Raw genomic sequence first — 14,764 nt, forward strand, 5'->3', positions numbered from 1 at the left:
ATTTCTTGGGGATGGAGAACAGTACAGAGGTTGGACATTTGTCTTGCTTGTGGCCAATCCCTGTTTGATTCCTGGCCCCCTTGCACTGCCAAAAATGATCTCTGTGCACAGAGCCAGGAGTAAGCCCTGTATGCCGATGGGTATGTGGCTCTCCAGCACAGTAGATGTGGCTTTGAAGCCCCAGTCAGCTCTGGGATGGCTTGGGTGGTCCCCAGCACCGCGTGCTCAGGCTGTTATACTCAGGAGTCCATCTGGCTGAGAATTTCAGAAGTGACCCCTGGACTCCTGAGCACTGGTCGAGAGGAATGCCCCAAATTTTTTTTTTTTTTTGGGCCACACCCGGCAGTGCTCAGGGGTTACTCCTGGCTGTCTGCTCAGAAATAGCTCCTGGCAGGCACGGGGGACCATATGGGACACCGGGATTCGAACCAACCACCTTTGGTCCTGGATCGGCTGCTTGCAAGGCAAACGCCGCTGTGCTATCTCTCCGGGCCCGGAATGCCCCAAATTTATTCAAAATGAACCTTATGATTGTGAGGTACGTGTGGCAGGGTGCAGCTGGCATGGAGTTGGCATGCCTGAGTGGCTCATGTTTGCTACTGTGGAGCAGGATTGTGTGGTTCTGCAGGTCGGGGAGCTCCAGGTTGGCAGAGCTCAAACACCCGTGACACAGGGGCTGGAGAGATAGCATGGAGGCAAGGTGTTTGCTTTGCATGCAGAAGGACAGTGGTTCGAATCCCGGCATCCCATATGGTCCCCCATGCCTGCTGGGAGCGATTTCTGAGCGTAGAGCCAGGAGGAAGCTCTGAGCGCTGCCGGGTGTGACCCAAAAACCAAACCAAAACAAAACAAAACAAAAAAGACAAAAAAACACCCGTGACACAGGAAGGAGAGTGGCCCGCAGCTGGCACTGCCCCCTTCTTCTAGATAGAGTAAACTGAGTCACCAACTCTAACGAACCCCAGTGGCTGGCCGCCACACCCATACCTGTGCCCTGCCCTCCGCTCTGGAATTCCTTCACGGAGACCCTGATTCTGGCCGGTTCTTCTGTTCCAGGAGGAGATGGAGCCGCCTGTGGACTGGCGGCAGCGCTGCCTGGACCTGGAGATGCAGCTCCTGCACTTCCGCGCGCAAGCAGGCAAGATCCGCCAGCTCCTGGCCGACAAGGTGAGCAGCAGACCCCAGGCCCCAGGCCCGAGGTGCCCAGGTGCAGCCCATGCTTCAGTGTCTTCAGTGTTGGGGCAGTGAGAGTGGTTTGCAGGAACAAAGGAGCCTAAGGCTTGCCAGCCGTAGGTGTCAGGGTGTAGTGCGTGAAGCTAAAACAGATTTTTGGAGACAGTAGTGGTAGCATAGTGGTAGGGCGTTTGCCTTGCACTGGCTGACCCAGGATGGACCCAAGTTCAATCCCTGGCATCCCTCAATCCCTGGCATCCCATATGGTCCCCCGAGCCTGGAGTGATTTCTGAGCACAGAGCCAGGAGTAACCTCTGAGCATCACTGGGTGTGGCCAAAACAAAACAAAACAAAAACAAACAAACAAACCAAAAAACAACCCCAAAACAAAAAATAGACTTTTGCTTATCCTGGTATTCACCCAGAGAAAGGCATCAGTTGTGGGTCTTACCTGGAGGGGGCACACAGGATTCTCACCTCCTGAATGTTTACCTAAAAATCACATTAAAATGGTCATGTTGGGGTCCGAGCAATAGCACAGCTGGGTAGGCGCTTGCCTTGCACGTGGCTGACCCAGATATTTTTTTTGTTTTTGTTTTTTTTGTTTTTGGGTCACACCCGGCAGCGCTCAGAGGCTACTCCTGGCTCTGTGTTCAGAAATCACCCCGGCAGGCTCGAGGGACCATATGAGATGATGGGATTCAAACCACCGTCCTTCTGCATACAATGCAAACGCCTTACTGCTGTGCTATCTCTCCGGCCAGGCTGACCGAGATTTGAACACTGAATCCCATATGGTTCCCCAAGCACCACCAGGGTTGACCCCTGAGCCCTGAATGTAGAGCCCAGGAGTGACCCATGAGATGACCAGGTATGACCCATAAAAACTAAAAAAAGAAAAAAAAGAAAAAAGAGAGATCATGTTAGACCAGTTCTATAACACAGCAGGGCATGTGCTTGCTCTGCATACAGATGACCCGGGTTCAATCACTGCATTTCACAGGGTCCTCTGAGTACTGCCAGGAGTAGTTTCTGAGTGCAGAGCCAAGAGGAACCCCTGAACACCGCTAGGTGTGGCACAAACAAACTCCCAAAATAAATAGGGGCAGAATGATAGCACAGCAGTAGGGCACTTGCCTTGCACGTTGTGGACCTGGGACAGACCTGGGTTTGATCCCTGGCATCTCATATGGTCCTCCAAGCCTGCCAGGAGCTATTTCTGAGTGCAGAGCCAGGAGTAACCCCTAAGCACTGCCAGGCGTGGCCCCAAAACCAAAATTAAATAAAATGCTTTATTTAATAATAAATAACAAATAAGTAATATGTTATATATAATAAACATTATATATTAAGTATATAATGGATCTGTTATAAGTGACATTAATAAATGAGTAATAACAATTATATGACTAACTAAATAAAGTGATGTTCCGGGGGTAGAAAACACCTATTTTTTTTGGTGCTCAGGGGTTACTTTTGGCTCTATGCTCAGAGATTGCTCCTGGCAGGCTCGGGGGCCATGTGGCATGCCAGAGATTGAACCAGGTTTCATCCTGGGTCAGCCACACTCGAGGCAAACGCCCTACTGCTACGCTATCGCTCCGGCCCTGGAAAACACCCTTGCAGGCCTGTGATGCTCTTTGTCACTGAACTCTCACCGAGGCCTGAGGAGTTCAAGATCCTTCTTTTTTTTTTTTTTTTGGTTTTTGGGCCACACCCGTTTGACGCTCAGGGGTTACTCCTGGCTATGTGCTCAGAAATCGCCCCTGGCTTGGGGGGACCATATGGGACGCCGGGGGATCGAACCGCGGTCCTTCCTTGGCTAGCGCTTGCAAGGCAGACACCTTACCTCCAGCGCCACCTACCCGGCCCCTCAAGATCCTTCTTGACTCCTAATAGTCCTCATCATGCAAGAAGAGCTCATTTATGTCACAAGGATTGTGCATATGTAATAAATATGGAATTACGTATTTGCCCATTCGTTCACTCAGCCAAATAGTTACTGAAGACTGGTTTGTGCAAGATCCTATAATGTGGCTGAGGTAATGTCTGAGGTGAATATCAAGGGAAGTTTGAGTTTCACCTCCCAGAGTTGAGCTCCTGGGGGGGGGGAGGGAGAGAGAGAGAAAGAGAGAGAGAGAGAGAGAGAGAGAGAGAGAGAGAGAGAGAGAGAGAGAGAGAGAGAGAGAGAGAGAGGAGGGCCTTGAAAGACAGAAGAGAGAGAGACGAGAGAGAGAGAGAGAGAGAGAGAGAGAGAGAGAGAGAGAGAGAGGAGGGCCTTGAAAGACAGAAGAGAGAGAGAAGTGAGAAGTTCCTGGGGGTGATAGAGAGAGAGAAGTGAGGAGGGTCTTGAGAAAGAGAGGGAAGAGAGAGAGAGAAGTAAAGAGTTCCTGGGGTGAGAAAGAGAGAAAAGGGAGAGAGAGAGAGAGAGAGAGAGAGAGAGAGAGAGAGAGAGAGAGAGAGAGAGAGAGAGAGAGAAGTGAGGAGTTCCTGGGGTGAAAGAGAGAGAAGTGAGGAGTTCCTGGGGTGAAAGAGAGAGAAGTGAGGAGTTCCTGGGGTGAAAGAGAGAGAAGTGAGGAGTTCCTGGGGTGAAAGAGAGAAGTGAGGAGGGCCTTGAGAGAGAAGAGAGAGAAGTGAGGAGTTTTCCTGGGGTGAGAGAGAGAGGAAGAGAGAGAGAAGAGGGCCTTGCCTCATACCCTGACACCCCAGAATGGTCCCCAAAGTTCCCTCAGGAATGGCCCTGAGTGCAGAACCAGGAGTAACCCCTGAGCATGGTTAGGAGAGAAGCAACTGGGCCAGCAGTTCTGTGTAAAGACCCCAGAATGAGGAGCTTCTTGGGGCCTCCAGGGCTGCAGCAGCGATGCTCCAGAAACCGTGAGGAGCCGGGAATGGACCGTGGGCTGGACGCATGCTGAGCATGTGCCCTCCTGGTGCCATTTTCCAGGCTCTTGAGCACCTTTTAAGTGTCTGAGGACATGCAGCTGGCGAAGAGAAGCCCGGCTGGCTCGGGGAAGGCTCAGGAATGCGAGGAATGTGCTGGAAAAATCTCCAGTATGCCAAGAGCAACTCTTCAGGGGGTGCAGTGGAGTCTCCCCATCCTGGCCATCCGGGGGAGGTAGAAGGAGCCTGACGTCAGCTGGCAGGGCTGTATCCTGGGGCTCCACCGGAAAGGATGGGGGGCAGGGAAGGTTCCCCTCCGAGGGTTAGAGCTCCTGCCGGGCCCTCAGGTTGGCTGGACTGGCCTCATGTGGCCGCTCCCCACTCCTGCTCTGGGAGTGTAGCTCAGTGGGGCTCCTGGTCACAGGGCAGGACTGGGCAGAGCCCAGTAGGCACAGAACCGGGACTTCCTGCACTGAATGGCTTTGCAGGGGGCATGCAGGATACCCTGAAAGAGAACAGCTGTGAGGCGAGGACCAGGGGGCCCTTCCCAGGGCCAGGGGAGTCAGAGAGAAGCCCAGCATTTTGCTGTCCACACCAGGAGGAAGGTTCCAGAGCCTTTTGCTCGGGCAGATGTGCAAACTCATTGGGACATGCCCTCCTCCTATTCAGAGAGAGAACCATGGGCTCAGTGAGTGCCTATCCAGGAAATCCACCTTTTTTTTTTGGGGGGGGGCCACACCCAGCGGTGCTCAGGGGTTACTCCTGGCTGTCTGCTCAGAAATAGCTCCTGGCAGGCACGGGGGACCATATGGGACACTGGAATTCGAACCAACCACCTTTGGTCCTGGATTGGCTGCTTGCAAGGCAAACACTGCTGTGCTATCTCTCCGGGCCCACCTTTTTTTTTTTAAGTCCCCGCCCACCCCCCCTTTTTTTTTTTTAATAATATCTTTATTTAAGCACCATGATTACAAACATGTTTGTAGTTGGGTTTCAGTCATAAAAAGAACACCCCTTGTGCTCGCTTCGGCAGCACATATACTAAAATTGGAACGATACAGAGAAGATTAGCATGGCCCCTGCGCAAGGATGACGCGCAAATTCGTGAAGCGTTCCATATTTAAAAAAAAAAAAAAAAAAGAACACCCCTCTTCACCACTGCAACCTTCCCAACACCAGTGCCATCTTCCTCCTCCTCCACCCCTGCCTGTCTTCGAGACAGACATTCTCTTTCTCTCACTCACTTCCATTGTCATGATAGTTGCATTTCAGCACTATTTACAATAGCTAGAATTCTGTAAACAACCCAGATGCCCGACAACAGATGAATGGCTAAAGAAACTGTGGTACATTTACACACTGGAATACTATAAAGCCATCAGGAAAAAATGAAGTCATGAAATTTCCCTAGACATGGATGAACATGGAAACTATTATGCTGAGTGAATGAGACAAAGGGAGATAGGCACAGGGTAGCCACACTCATCTGTGGGATGTAAGAAAAATAAAAGACAGCATTGGGGCTAGAGCGATAGCACAGTGGTAACGCGTTTGCCTTGCACAAGGCTGACCCAGAATGGACCTTGGTTCGATCCCCGATGCCCCATATGGTCCCCTGAACCTGCCAGGAGCAATTTCTGAGCACAGAGCCAGGAGTAACCCCTGAGCACTGCCAGGTGTGACCTACCCCCTCCACCAAAAAAGAAGAGGCGTCTTTAGGGGACCTGTGAGATGGATGGAGGGAAGCCAGGTGGCTCCAAGTGAGGCCCAGTTGGGTCAGTAGTACCGGTGGAGGGGACCAAGGTGATGCCTGCAGGAGCAGCCCGGAGCAGCGCCCTGATGAAGTTGGGAAAAACCAGAGGTGGATGGACAACACAGGACATGGCTGAGTGGATGGATTATTCCAGCCCCTTGACAATCTTTTGAGTTGGCTTGTTTTGTTTTTATATTTAGGGAAGCCACACCCAGTAGTGATTAGGGCTGACTCCTGGCTCTGCTCTCAGGGATCACTCATGGCAGATTTGGGGACCAGGTGTAGTGTTAAGGGTGGTATCCAGCTGACCAATTACAAGAGCCCCCCTACTATCTCTCTAGCCCCCCCCAGATTGATCTTTTTTTTTAGTTTTTTTTGGGGGGGGGCCCACACCCAGCGGTGCTCAGGGGTTACTCCTGGCTGTCTGCTCAGAAATAGCTCCTGGCAGGCACGGGGGACCATATGGGACACCGGGATTCGAACCAACCACCTTAGGTCCTGGATCGGCTGCTTGCAAGGCAAAGGCCGCTGTGCTATCTCTCCGGGCCCAGATTGATCTTTTTTTATGAAGAAAATGGTTCAGCATTGTCAGCTGGAATCTGTTCAAATGGCACCAATTTGTTGGCATCGTCCATAAAAGGAACCGGAGGAACAGAACTCCTGTCTGTCCATCAGGATGTTGCCTTGCCTATGATGTCAGTGTCATCCAGCTCCTGCACCTTTAAATTGATGATATGATGGTAGCCTGATCTCCAAGGTGGTGCACCTTGAGGTAGTGTCCAAGTTGGACAATGGCACCATTATCAGGTTCATTCTAGAGGGTGTCAGCTGCCCTCCAACTGGCTTGGTCATGGGAAGGGCTAGGTGATGGGATGGTCTGAGGGGATAAGCAGGGCTGAGTGAAACGTTGGACTGTGGTGATGGGAGGGACCGAGGTGATGGGGTAGGGCTGTAGTGATGGTGGGTCTGGAGTGATGGGCAGGTGTGAGGTGATGAAAGGGTCTGATGTGATGGGTGGGTATCACCACCTAGTTTAAGGGAAGCTAAAATTGGTAGGCCCCCTGTGGAGTGGCCCCAGCTCAGATACCTGAGACCAGATCTCAAAGAGAGATCGCTACCTGATAAGTGAGGGTGGTATTTCTTAATCTTAGCTTATTGATAGTTGCAAACATTTATTTGGCCTAACTATGAATCTCCCTTCTGCCGCACTACGTATGTATATATTTGAGCATTTACTTCCGGATGAAAGAGTTAGTACAGGCAATCACAACTGCCTGGATTAAATAGCCCTTTACCTGGAAAAATCAATATTAAGAGAAACATAAAAATAACTTTGTAATATTCAAAGTGAAATTAGTCTTCGAAAAGATGCCTGTATCTTTAAGCTGTCTGCTGGCTCAGATGAAAGGAGCCCTTCATTGGAGCATCTTGCTAATCTTTTAATTTGCATAAATTGGACCAACCCAGGGTCTGGCCTGAGAGGAAAACTTTGAGATGTTAAAATTTGCCCTCTTTGATCCCAGGGAAGCCTCTGGGCTCTTTTATTAAAGTCCTATCTTTTTAGATGCCAGTAACCCACCTTAGAGACATGTGAATTATCTTAAAGATCAAACGGTGCTACTGATAAAGCTTTTCGTTAACAAGAAGGATATGTTTGATTCTGCAAAGAAATACATGTGAGCTTTATTTCCCACAAAAGGTTATGACTTGCAAAAAATTTGCTTTAATAGCCCTTGCTTTCAATCAAGCAGGATGCAGGCTCTCCCACACAGCTGAGTGTGGCTGTTATTTTCCACCGACCCTGTCACCTACCGAGAATTCCCTGAAGTGTCTGGACCAAGATGCCCCTGGCAGGGGGTCTGAGGCCCTGGGGCGGGTCTGAGGTGATGGGCCGGGCTATAGTGCTGGCTGGTGGGAGACGGAGGGTGGGTCTGAGGAGATGAGCAGGTCTGAGGTGATGGGTGGTGTTGGCGGAGGCCTTTGGATCGGTCCTCATATTGCCTTCTAATTAGATGTCTCCGTTGGTTCCTTTGGTTTTCCCGTTAAAAAGATGTTTCCCTGTTGCCTCCTTCTCTGGCTTTTCCTCTCCCCTTGGAGGGTGGACTTTGTTTATCCCAATAAAGGGTGCTCAGGCAGCCTGGAGGAGCGGCTGCCATCTTGGCTCGTCGTTCCACATGTGGAGTGATTGGCTTGGTAGTGAACAGCTTGCGGTGTTGGTTTCTTCCTGCTATAGCTTCCCAACTGTGTGTGGATTATTTCCTGCATCGGAGTTGCTGTTGGACCTGTGTCTCTTGTCGTGCCCAGACAAGGGGTATGGGACTTCCTCTCCCTTTCTGGGAATTGAGGAATGCACAATCCAACATTCAACAGGGTGGGTGTGAGGAGGTGGGCAGGTCTGAAGCTCTGGGGCAGATGTGAGGTGCTGGGTGGGGCTGTGGTGCTGGTGTTGTGAGGTGATGAGTGGATGTGAGGTGATGGGCAGGTGTGAGGTGATGGGTGGGTCTCAGGCCAGGCGATGGGGCTGTGTGCCAGGGGTCAGCTGTGATGAAGGCACTGTAGTTGAAGTTGTAGCTGTAGATGAAGGTGCAGTGCTCAATGCGCTCCAGGTGCCCCCTGTGGGACCTCACAACTGGGCCTTCGGGGCTTTTTCTGGGAGCAGACTGAATGGAGCCTGGTGGGGTTCCTCCAGGCTGTATGGAGCCTGCCTGGGCTGCTGTCCTCTGCACTGCCTTCAGGCCACCTGCTCCCTTGTGAAGCTCTAGGAGTTGCTGACGACTCTATTCTTTTTTTTTTTTTTTTTTTTTTTGGTTTTTGGGTCACACCCGGTGATGCTCAGGAGTTACTCCTGGCTATGCACTCAGAAGTCACTCCTGGCTTGGGGGACCATATGGGACGCCGGGGATCGAACCATGGTCCATCATAGGCTAGCATTGGCAAGGCAGACACCTTACCTCTAGCGCCACCACCCGGCCCCTGACGACTCTATTCTACTTCTCTCCACAGATGCAGCAGCTCGAGAGGCAGGTGGTGGACGCGGAGCGGCGGGCAGAGAAGGCATGTCAGCAGGTCAGGCCCTTTTCTTCCCTGGCTTCTAGGAACCTCGCCTAAGCAGGCTTAGTCCTCACACCCGCCGGGAGAAGGTGGAGCATCTGTCTCGTCCCTGGGATCCAAAGGGACAATGAGGAGGACGGTGGATGGTGGAGCACTATGACCGCATCCAAGCACCTGCTGCACACACATGCACTAACTCACGCGTGCATATGGGCACACATGAGCAGGTGCATGTGGTGATCAAAGCACAGCAGAGGTGGAGAAACAGGTGCCCTGTGGGCCTCAAGCAGCCCCTGTAGGGGCATCATTTGCCAGGGCCTGTGCCCTGTGGCTTTTGTTGGTTTGGCTTGGGGCTACACCCGCCAACGTGCCGGGGTCTTTCTTGGTGGGCTCAGGGGAGCATATGAGGTCCTGGGGATCAAACTCGAATCAGTCATGCGAGGCAAACATGCTCTGCATTGTACTGTTGCCCACTCGAGCTGTGTGGTTTGAGGAAACATTTGCACGAATGCATGGTCAGGACTGTTCTCTGAGAAGGTGCAGGTGTTAGGTTGGGGTTCTCTGGGGTGGCTCTTTATGTAAAGTTGGCACCTTGTTTGAGGTTGGGGTTTCACCGTGGGTGAGTTTGGGGTTCTCTGAGAAGACTCTTTGGGTGAGGTTGGGGTTCTCTGAGGAGGCACTTTGTGTGAGGTTGGGATTTCCTTTTCTTTTTTTTTTTTGGGAGAGGAGTCACACCTGGCAGTGCTCAGGGGTCACTTCTGGCTTCTATGCCCAGAAATCGCTCCTGGCAGGCTCGGGGGACCTTATGGGATGCTGGGATTCAAACCACCGTCCTTCTGCGTGCAAGGCAAATGTCCTACCTCCATGCTATCTCTCCAGCTCCAAGGTTGGGGTTCTCTGAGGAGGCTTCATGTGTGAGGTTGGGCTTCTGTGAGGAGGCACCTCATGTGCCAGCTATCCTCTGGGTGTGTAGTGGCTCCACTGACTGTGAGCAAAGACCCTCCCTGCTGTACTATGACTCTGGCCCCATGTTCAGTACTGTTTTTTGTTTTGTTTGGGGGCCACACCCAGCAGTGCTCAGGCCTTACTCTTGTCTTTGCACTCAGGGATCACTCCTGGCAGGCTCAGGGGACTGTGGGGTGCCGGAAACCAACCCCGGGTCAATCATGTGCAAGGTAAACGCCCTCTCCACTGTATGATCAATCCGGCCCCATGCTCAGTTCTAAGTCAGAAGAGACTTTTCCCCGAACTGTGTCATAATATTCATTGACGCTAACAGGCAATGACACAGGCATGTGGGTTCTCGCACACCGATGACGTCACCTTTCTTTGGCCTTTGCCGACAAGCCGGTGTCGCTGGTGGTGGCCCAGCTGCTGTTTCTGTTGCTGAAACTCAGCTTCCCCCTTGTTATCGGGCCATATCCTGAGACTTAAAGTGGCGTTAGATCAGCCAAAAAGGAATGCTTTTCCTCTCGAGCAGCAGTCAGCTGACAGCCTGCACTGGTGATTTCCACATTTTCCCTTGTTTATATTAACGAGCGGCAGGATGATTAAACAGGGCATCTGAGGGAAAAAAGCCACACGTTTCCCAGAGAAAGTTTGGCAGTCCCTACGTATACTGCCGCAGCACATTTTTACAATGGTCGATCACAGCTTTGCTCATTCTGTGTGCACACGGCCCGGAGCCTGCACGCAGCCTGGTGCCATCAGGAGATCTTTCAGGTGCGGAGCACGCAGTGGGAGTCTTGTGACAGGCCTCGTTTGGCTCACTCTGGCCAGCCACTGTGCTCTATGCCAGCCCTGGAGGGGAAGTTTCTGGCATTTCCCCCTGCCCTGGGCTCTGTCTCACCTCCCCTTGATGCAGCATCCTCTGGCTGACCTGCCTTTCTGAGAAGGGCCTTTCTCCATTCTGGTTCACAAAAGATCCGGATCTCAAAGGTGGTTTCTTCTTTGTCCGTCAGAGGTGGAGGACCCTGTAGTCACTGGCGTCGCTGCCCAGGGACTGGATGGGTCCTGCTGTGCCTCCTCTCAGCAGGGACGGCACTGGCTTCTCTGCAGAGCTGCCGTGGCTCTGTGCCATGTGCCTGGCAAGTCTCTCACAGGAAGGATTAATTGTTGATAATTGGGAAAGAGGCTGCGGCTCAGAATACCCCTCGCCATGGCTTTCCTCTTTCTGCTTCAGAACTGTCAGGACTGGGACCGGAGCGATTGCACAGCAGTAGGGCGCTTGCCTTGCAAGCAGCCAATCTGGGACAGACCCTAGTTTGGTTCCCGGCATCCCATATGGTCCCCCAGCTTGCCAGGAGCGAATTCTGAGTGCAGAGCCAGGGGTAATCACTGAGCACCACCGGGAATGAGCCAACACCCCCTCCCCCCAAAAAAACCTGTCAGGACTCAGTCAGTCAATGTGGCAAACACATGTGAAACAGAAACTCTCCTCCTGCTCAAAATGCAGCCTCCAGCGGTGGGATAGGGCGAGGGGTTGAGGCTGGAGACCAGGAGGAGGAAGTGCCACGTGGGCAGGGAAATGGAAGTAGGCCCCGAGAGTCTGCACCACACAATTCTCTCCACATGCATGTCTGCAACATGTGGGCTCAAGCTGCTGGGATAAAGATCAGAATTTTGGGTGCCATTGGGGGGTTGCCGGGAGAAGACGGAAGGGAAATTTCTATAGTGTAATTATCTCTGTTTTGTCTGACGTATAGACACATGTAGAATGTCATTGAAATACGCACATATTACTTGCGCACTTTTTTTTTTTTTTTGGTTTTTGGGCCACACCCGGTGGTGCTCAGGGGTTACTCCTGGCTGTCTGCTCAGAAATAGCTCCTGGCAGGCACGGGGGACCATATGGGACATCGGGATTCGAACCAACCACCTTAGGTCCTGGATCAGCTGCTTGCAAGGCAAATGCCGCTGTGCTATCTCTCCAGGCCCACTTGTGCACTTTTTTACTACTGTAACATCTACCTTGATTTAAAACTCAAAAAGAGGGGCTGGAGCGATAGCACAGCTGTAGGGCATTTACCTTGCATGCATCTGACCCAGGATGGACTCCTGGCATTCCATATGGTCCCTCCCCAGCCTGCCAGGAGCGATTTCTGAACGCAGAGCTAGAAGTAACCCCTGAGCACTACCGGGCGTGGCCCAAAAACCAATAAAAATAAATAAAACTCAAGAAGATGGGGCTGGAGAGATAGCCTGGAGGTAAGGCATTTGCCGTGCATGCAGAAGGTCAGTGGTTCGAATCCCGGCATACCCGAGCCTTCCAGGAGCGATTTCTGAGCACAGAGCCAGGAGGAACCCTTGAGTGCTGCCGGATGTGACCCTCCCCCCAAAAAAAGAAACTCAGAAAGAGGGGCTGCAGTGATAGCTCAGGGGGAGTTGACCAGACTCCAATCTCCAGCATCTCATAGGGTCTGCCAGGAGTAATTTCCGAGCACAGGGCCAGGAGTAACACTTAAACACTGGTGGGCCTGAGCACCACCATGTGTGCCCCCCCCAAAAAAAAAACTCTCAAAAATATATCCCACGGAATATTTCCATAGGAAAGAACTAGACTGGGGCACGGTGAGCTTTCCAAATGTTTCTGGAAGGGGTCACAGCCCCAGGGTGTTGCTGTCGCTGGCTAAGAGTGGGCTGATGGTTTAGGGCTAGGATGTGGAGCTTTGGGCTAGGTGGGCACCAGTCACAGCCAAGTACAGGGAAACTTTTTTGTCTTTTGTTTGTTTGGTTTTGGGCCGTACCCAGCTATATACAGGGCAACTCTTGGCTCTGCACTCAGGAATCACTCCTGGCATGTTCAGGGCACTATATGGGATGCTGGGGATTGAACTCAGGTTGGTTGCGTGCAAAGCAAATTCCCTTTCTTGCTGTGCTGTCACTCTGGCCCCAAATCAGGAAAACTTCAAACTCCCACCTGCATAGTAGCATGTATGTTTTCCTCCTGCTTCTGAGAATCTCTGAGGATTTTTGTTTGTTCATTTGTTTTTGGGCCACAGGAGTTACTCAGGGCTCTGAGCTCAGAAATTGCTTCTGACAAGCTCAGGGGACTATATGGGATGCTGGGAATTGAACCCAGGTCTGTCCAGGGTCTGCTGTTTGCAAGGCAAATGCCCTACTGCTGTACTATTTCTCCAGCCCAGAACCTCTGAGTTTTGCTGTTCCAGCCTGGTGGTCGGAGTGAAGCAGGCCTCATGACACAGCAAGCCATGGCTGTGACCTTATTCCTAGCTGGTAAACAAACCAAACTCATGGGACACCCCCCTTCTGCAAACCCTCACTTGTTCCGTATGTTTGAACTTGAACCAACAGTGTGCTGTGATTGTTCCAAGGCATTCTTTTTTGTTTGTTTGTTTTGTTTTTGGGCCACACCCGATGTTGCTCAGGGGTTACTCCTGGCTGTCTGCTCAGAAATAGCTCCTGGCAGGCATGGGGGACCACATGGGACACCGGGATTCGAACCAACCACCTTTGGTCCTGGATCGGCTGCTTGCAAGGCAAACACCGCTGTGCTATCTCTCTGGCCCTGTTCCAAAGCATTCCTTTTTTTTGGGGGGCCACATCCGTTTGATGCTCAATGGTTACTCCTGGCTAAGCGCTCAGAAATTGCCCCTGGCTTGTGGGGATTGAACCGCAGTCCTTTCCTTGGCTAGTGCTTGCTAGGCGCCACCTTGCCGGCCCCTCCAAGGCATTCTTTGTTGTTGGTTTTTTTTTTGGTTTTTGGGCCACACCCGGTAATGCTCAGGGGCTACTCCTGGCTATGCGCTCAGAAGTTGCTCCTGGCTTGGGGGACCATATGGGTCACCAGGGGATCGAACCGCGGTCCGTCCAAGGCTAGGGCAGGCAAGGCAGGCACCTTACCTCTTGCGCCACCGCCCGGCCCCCCAAGGCATTCTTAATAGTTCAAGGGTTTCAGTCACAACTGTCTTCTTTTTTTGTTGATTTTTTAAAAAATGAGCCTAATCGGGCCGGGAAGGTGGCGCTAGAGGTAAGGTGTCTGCCTTACAAGCACTAGCCAAGGAACGGACCTCGGTTCGATCCCCCGGCATCCCATATGGTCCCCCCAAGCCAGGGGCGATTTCTGAGCACATAGCCAGGAGTAATCCCTGAGCGTCAAACGGGTGTGGCCCAAAAAAACAAAACAAAAAAAAAAAATGAGCCTAATCGATTCTTATTAGGTCACTCAAATTTCAATAATTTCTTGAGCATTTGGCTAAGATCAAATGTGATAGACTCTGCTGATAGTCACTGGTGGTATTTACAGGTTTTAAGTAAAAAAAGTATGTGTGTGTGTGTGTGTGGCAAAAGCTCTCATACACTTAAGATTATACATTATTAAGTGGTAGCAGCTAGTCAGTTCCTTTCTCTTTGAGAGAGAATGTTAGGATCTTCTGGGGAGCTGCCTGACAACTGCAGACAGTTTCCATGACCCCGTGACATTCTACCCTGCTCTGTTCTGTGGAGTCACTGTCAGTTTACTAAACAGTGTTCCTGTCATTCACTGCAGGGACACTGGGATAACTCTCTGCTGTGGGAACCGTGCTCTGTGGCGGGCTGTGTGGCACACCCATCTTCCACTCCCTTGGTGCCAAGGGCCAATGGCACACTGTCCCCAATTGTGGTATCCAGAAAACACCTGAATTTACCAGCTGTCCTGGGGGTAGACAGGGGGCAGAGACAAGCCAGGATCTTGCTTCTTTTGCTCCATCTGTCCCTGAGCCCTACAGAATCTTCAGATAGTGCTCAGTAATGATCGTTCAGTCCTTTTCTCGGCACCCAACAACACCTAGAACATAGCTAGAACCCAGGTTCACACTGAATGGATTGTGCACCCGCCCTCCCCACCGTGATACGCCATCTTGCATTTCCCATCTTCTTGGCTTGGGCACAGACCTGGTACCAGCT

The 14,764-nt window shown here is 51.7% G+C and overlaps 1 protein-coding gene and 1 non-coding gene across 2 annotated transcripts in view; both read left to right on the top strand.

Moving 5' to 3' along the window:
- Nucleotides 1–574: 574 nt before the first annotated feature.
- PLEKHH2 (pleckstrin homology, MyTH4 and FERM domain containing H2) overlaps nt 575–14,764 on the top strand; it is a 69,038-nt gene continuing 54,848 nt past the window's right edge. The window contains exons 1-3 of the mRNA XM_049784709.1: nt 575–643; nt 1,045–1,167; nt 8,810–8,872. Coding sequence (XP_049640666.1) covers nt 575–643; nt 1,045–1,167; nt 8,810–8,872 — 255 coding nt within the window. The remainder of the gene's footprint in view (nt 644–1,044; nt 1,168–8,809; nt 8,873–14,764) is intronic.
- Nucleotides 5,071–5,177, top strand: LOC126025053 (U6 spliceosomal RNA). The gene has a single exon (XR_007501102.1). It is a non-coding gene; the product is annotated as a U6 spliceosomal RNA (small nuclear RNA).

This window comes from Suncus etruscus, chromosome 12, assembly GCF_024139225.1.
Source record: "Suncus etruscus isolate mSunEtr1 chromosome 12, mSunEtr1.pri.cur, whole genome shotgun sequence".
NCBI classification, from domain to species: Eukaryota; Metazoa; Chordata; class Mammalia; order Eulipotyphla; family Soricidae; genus Suncus; species Suncus etruscus.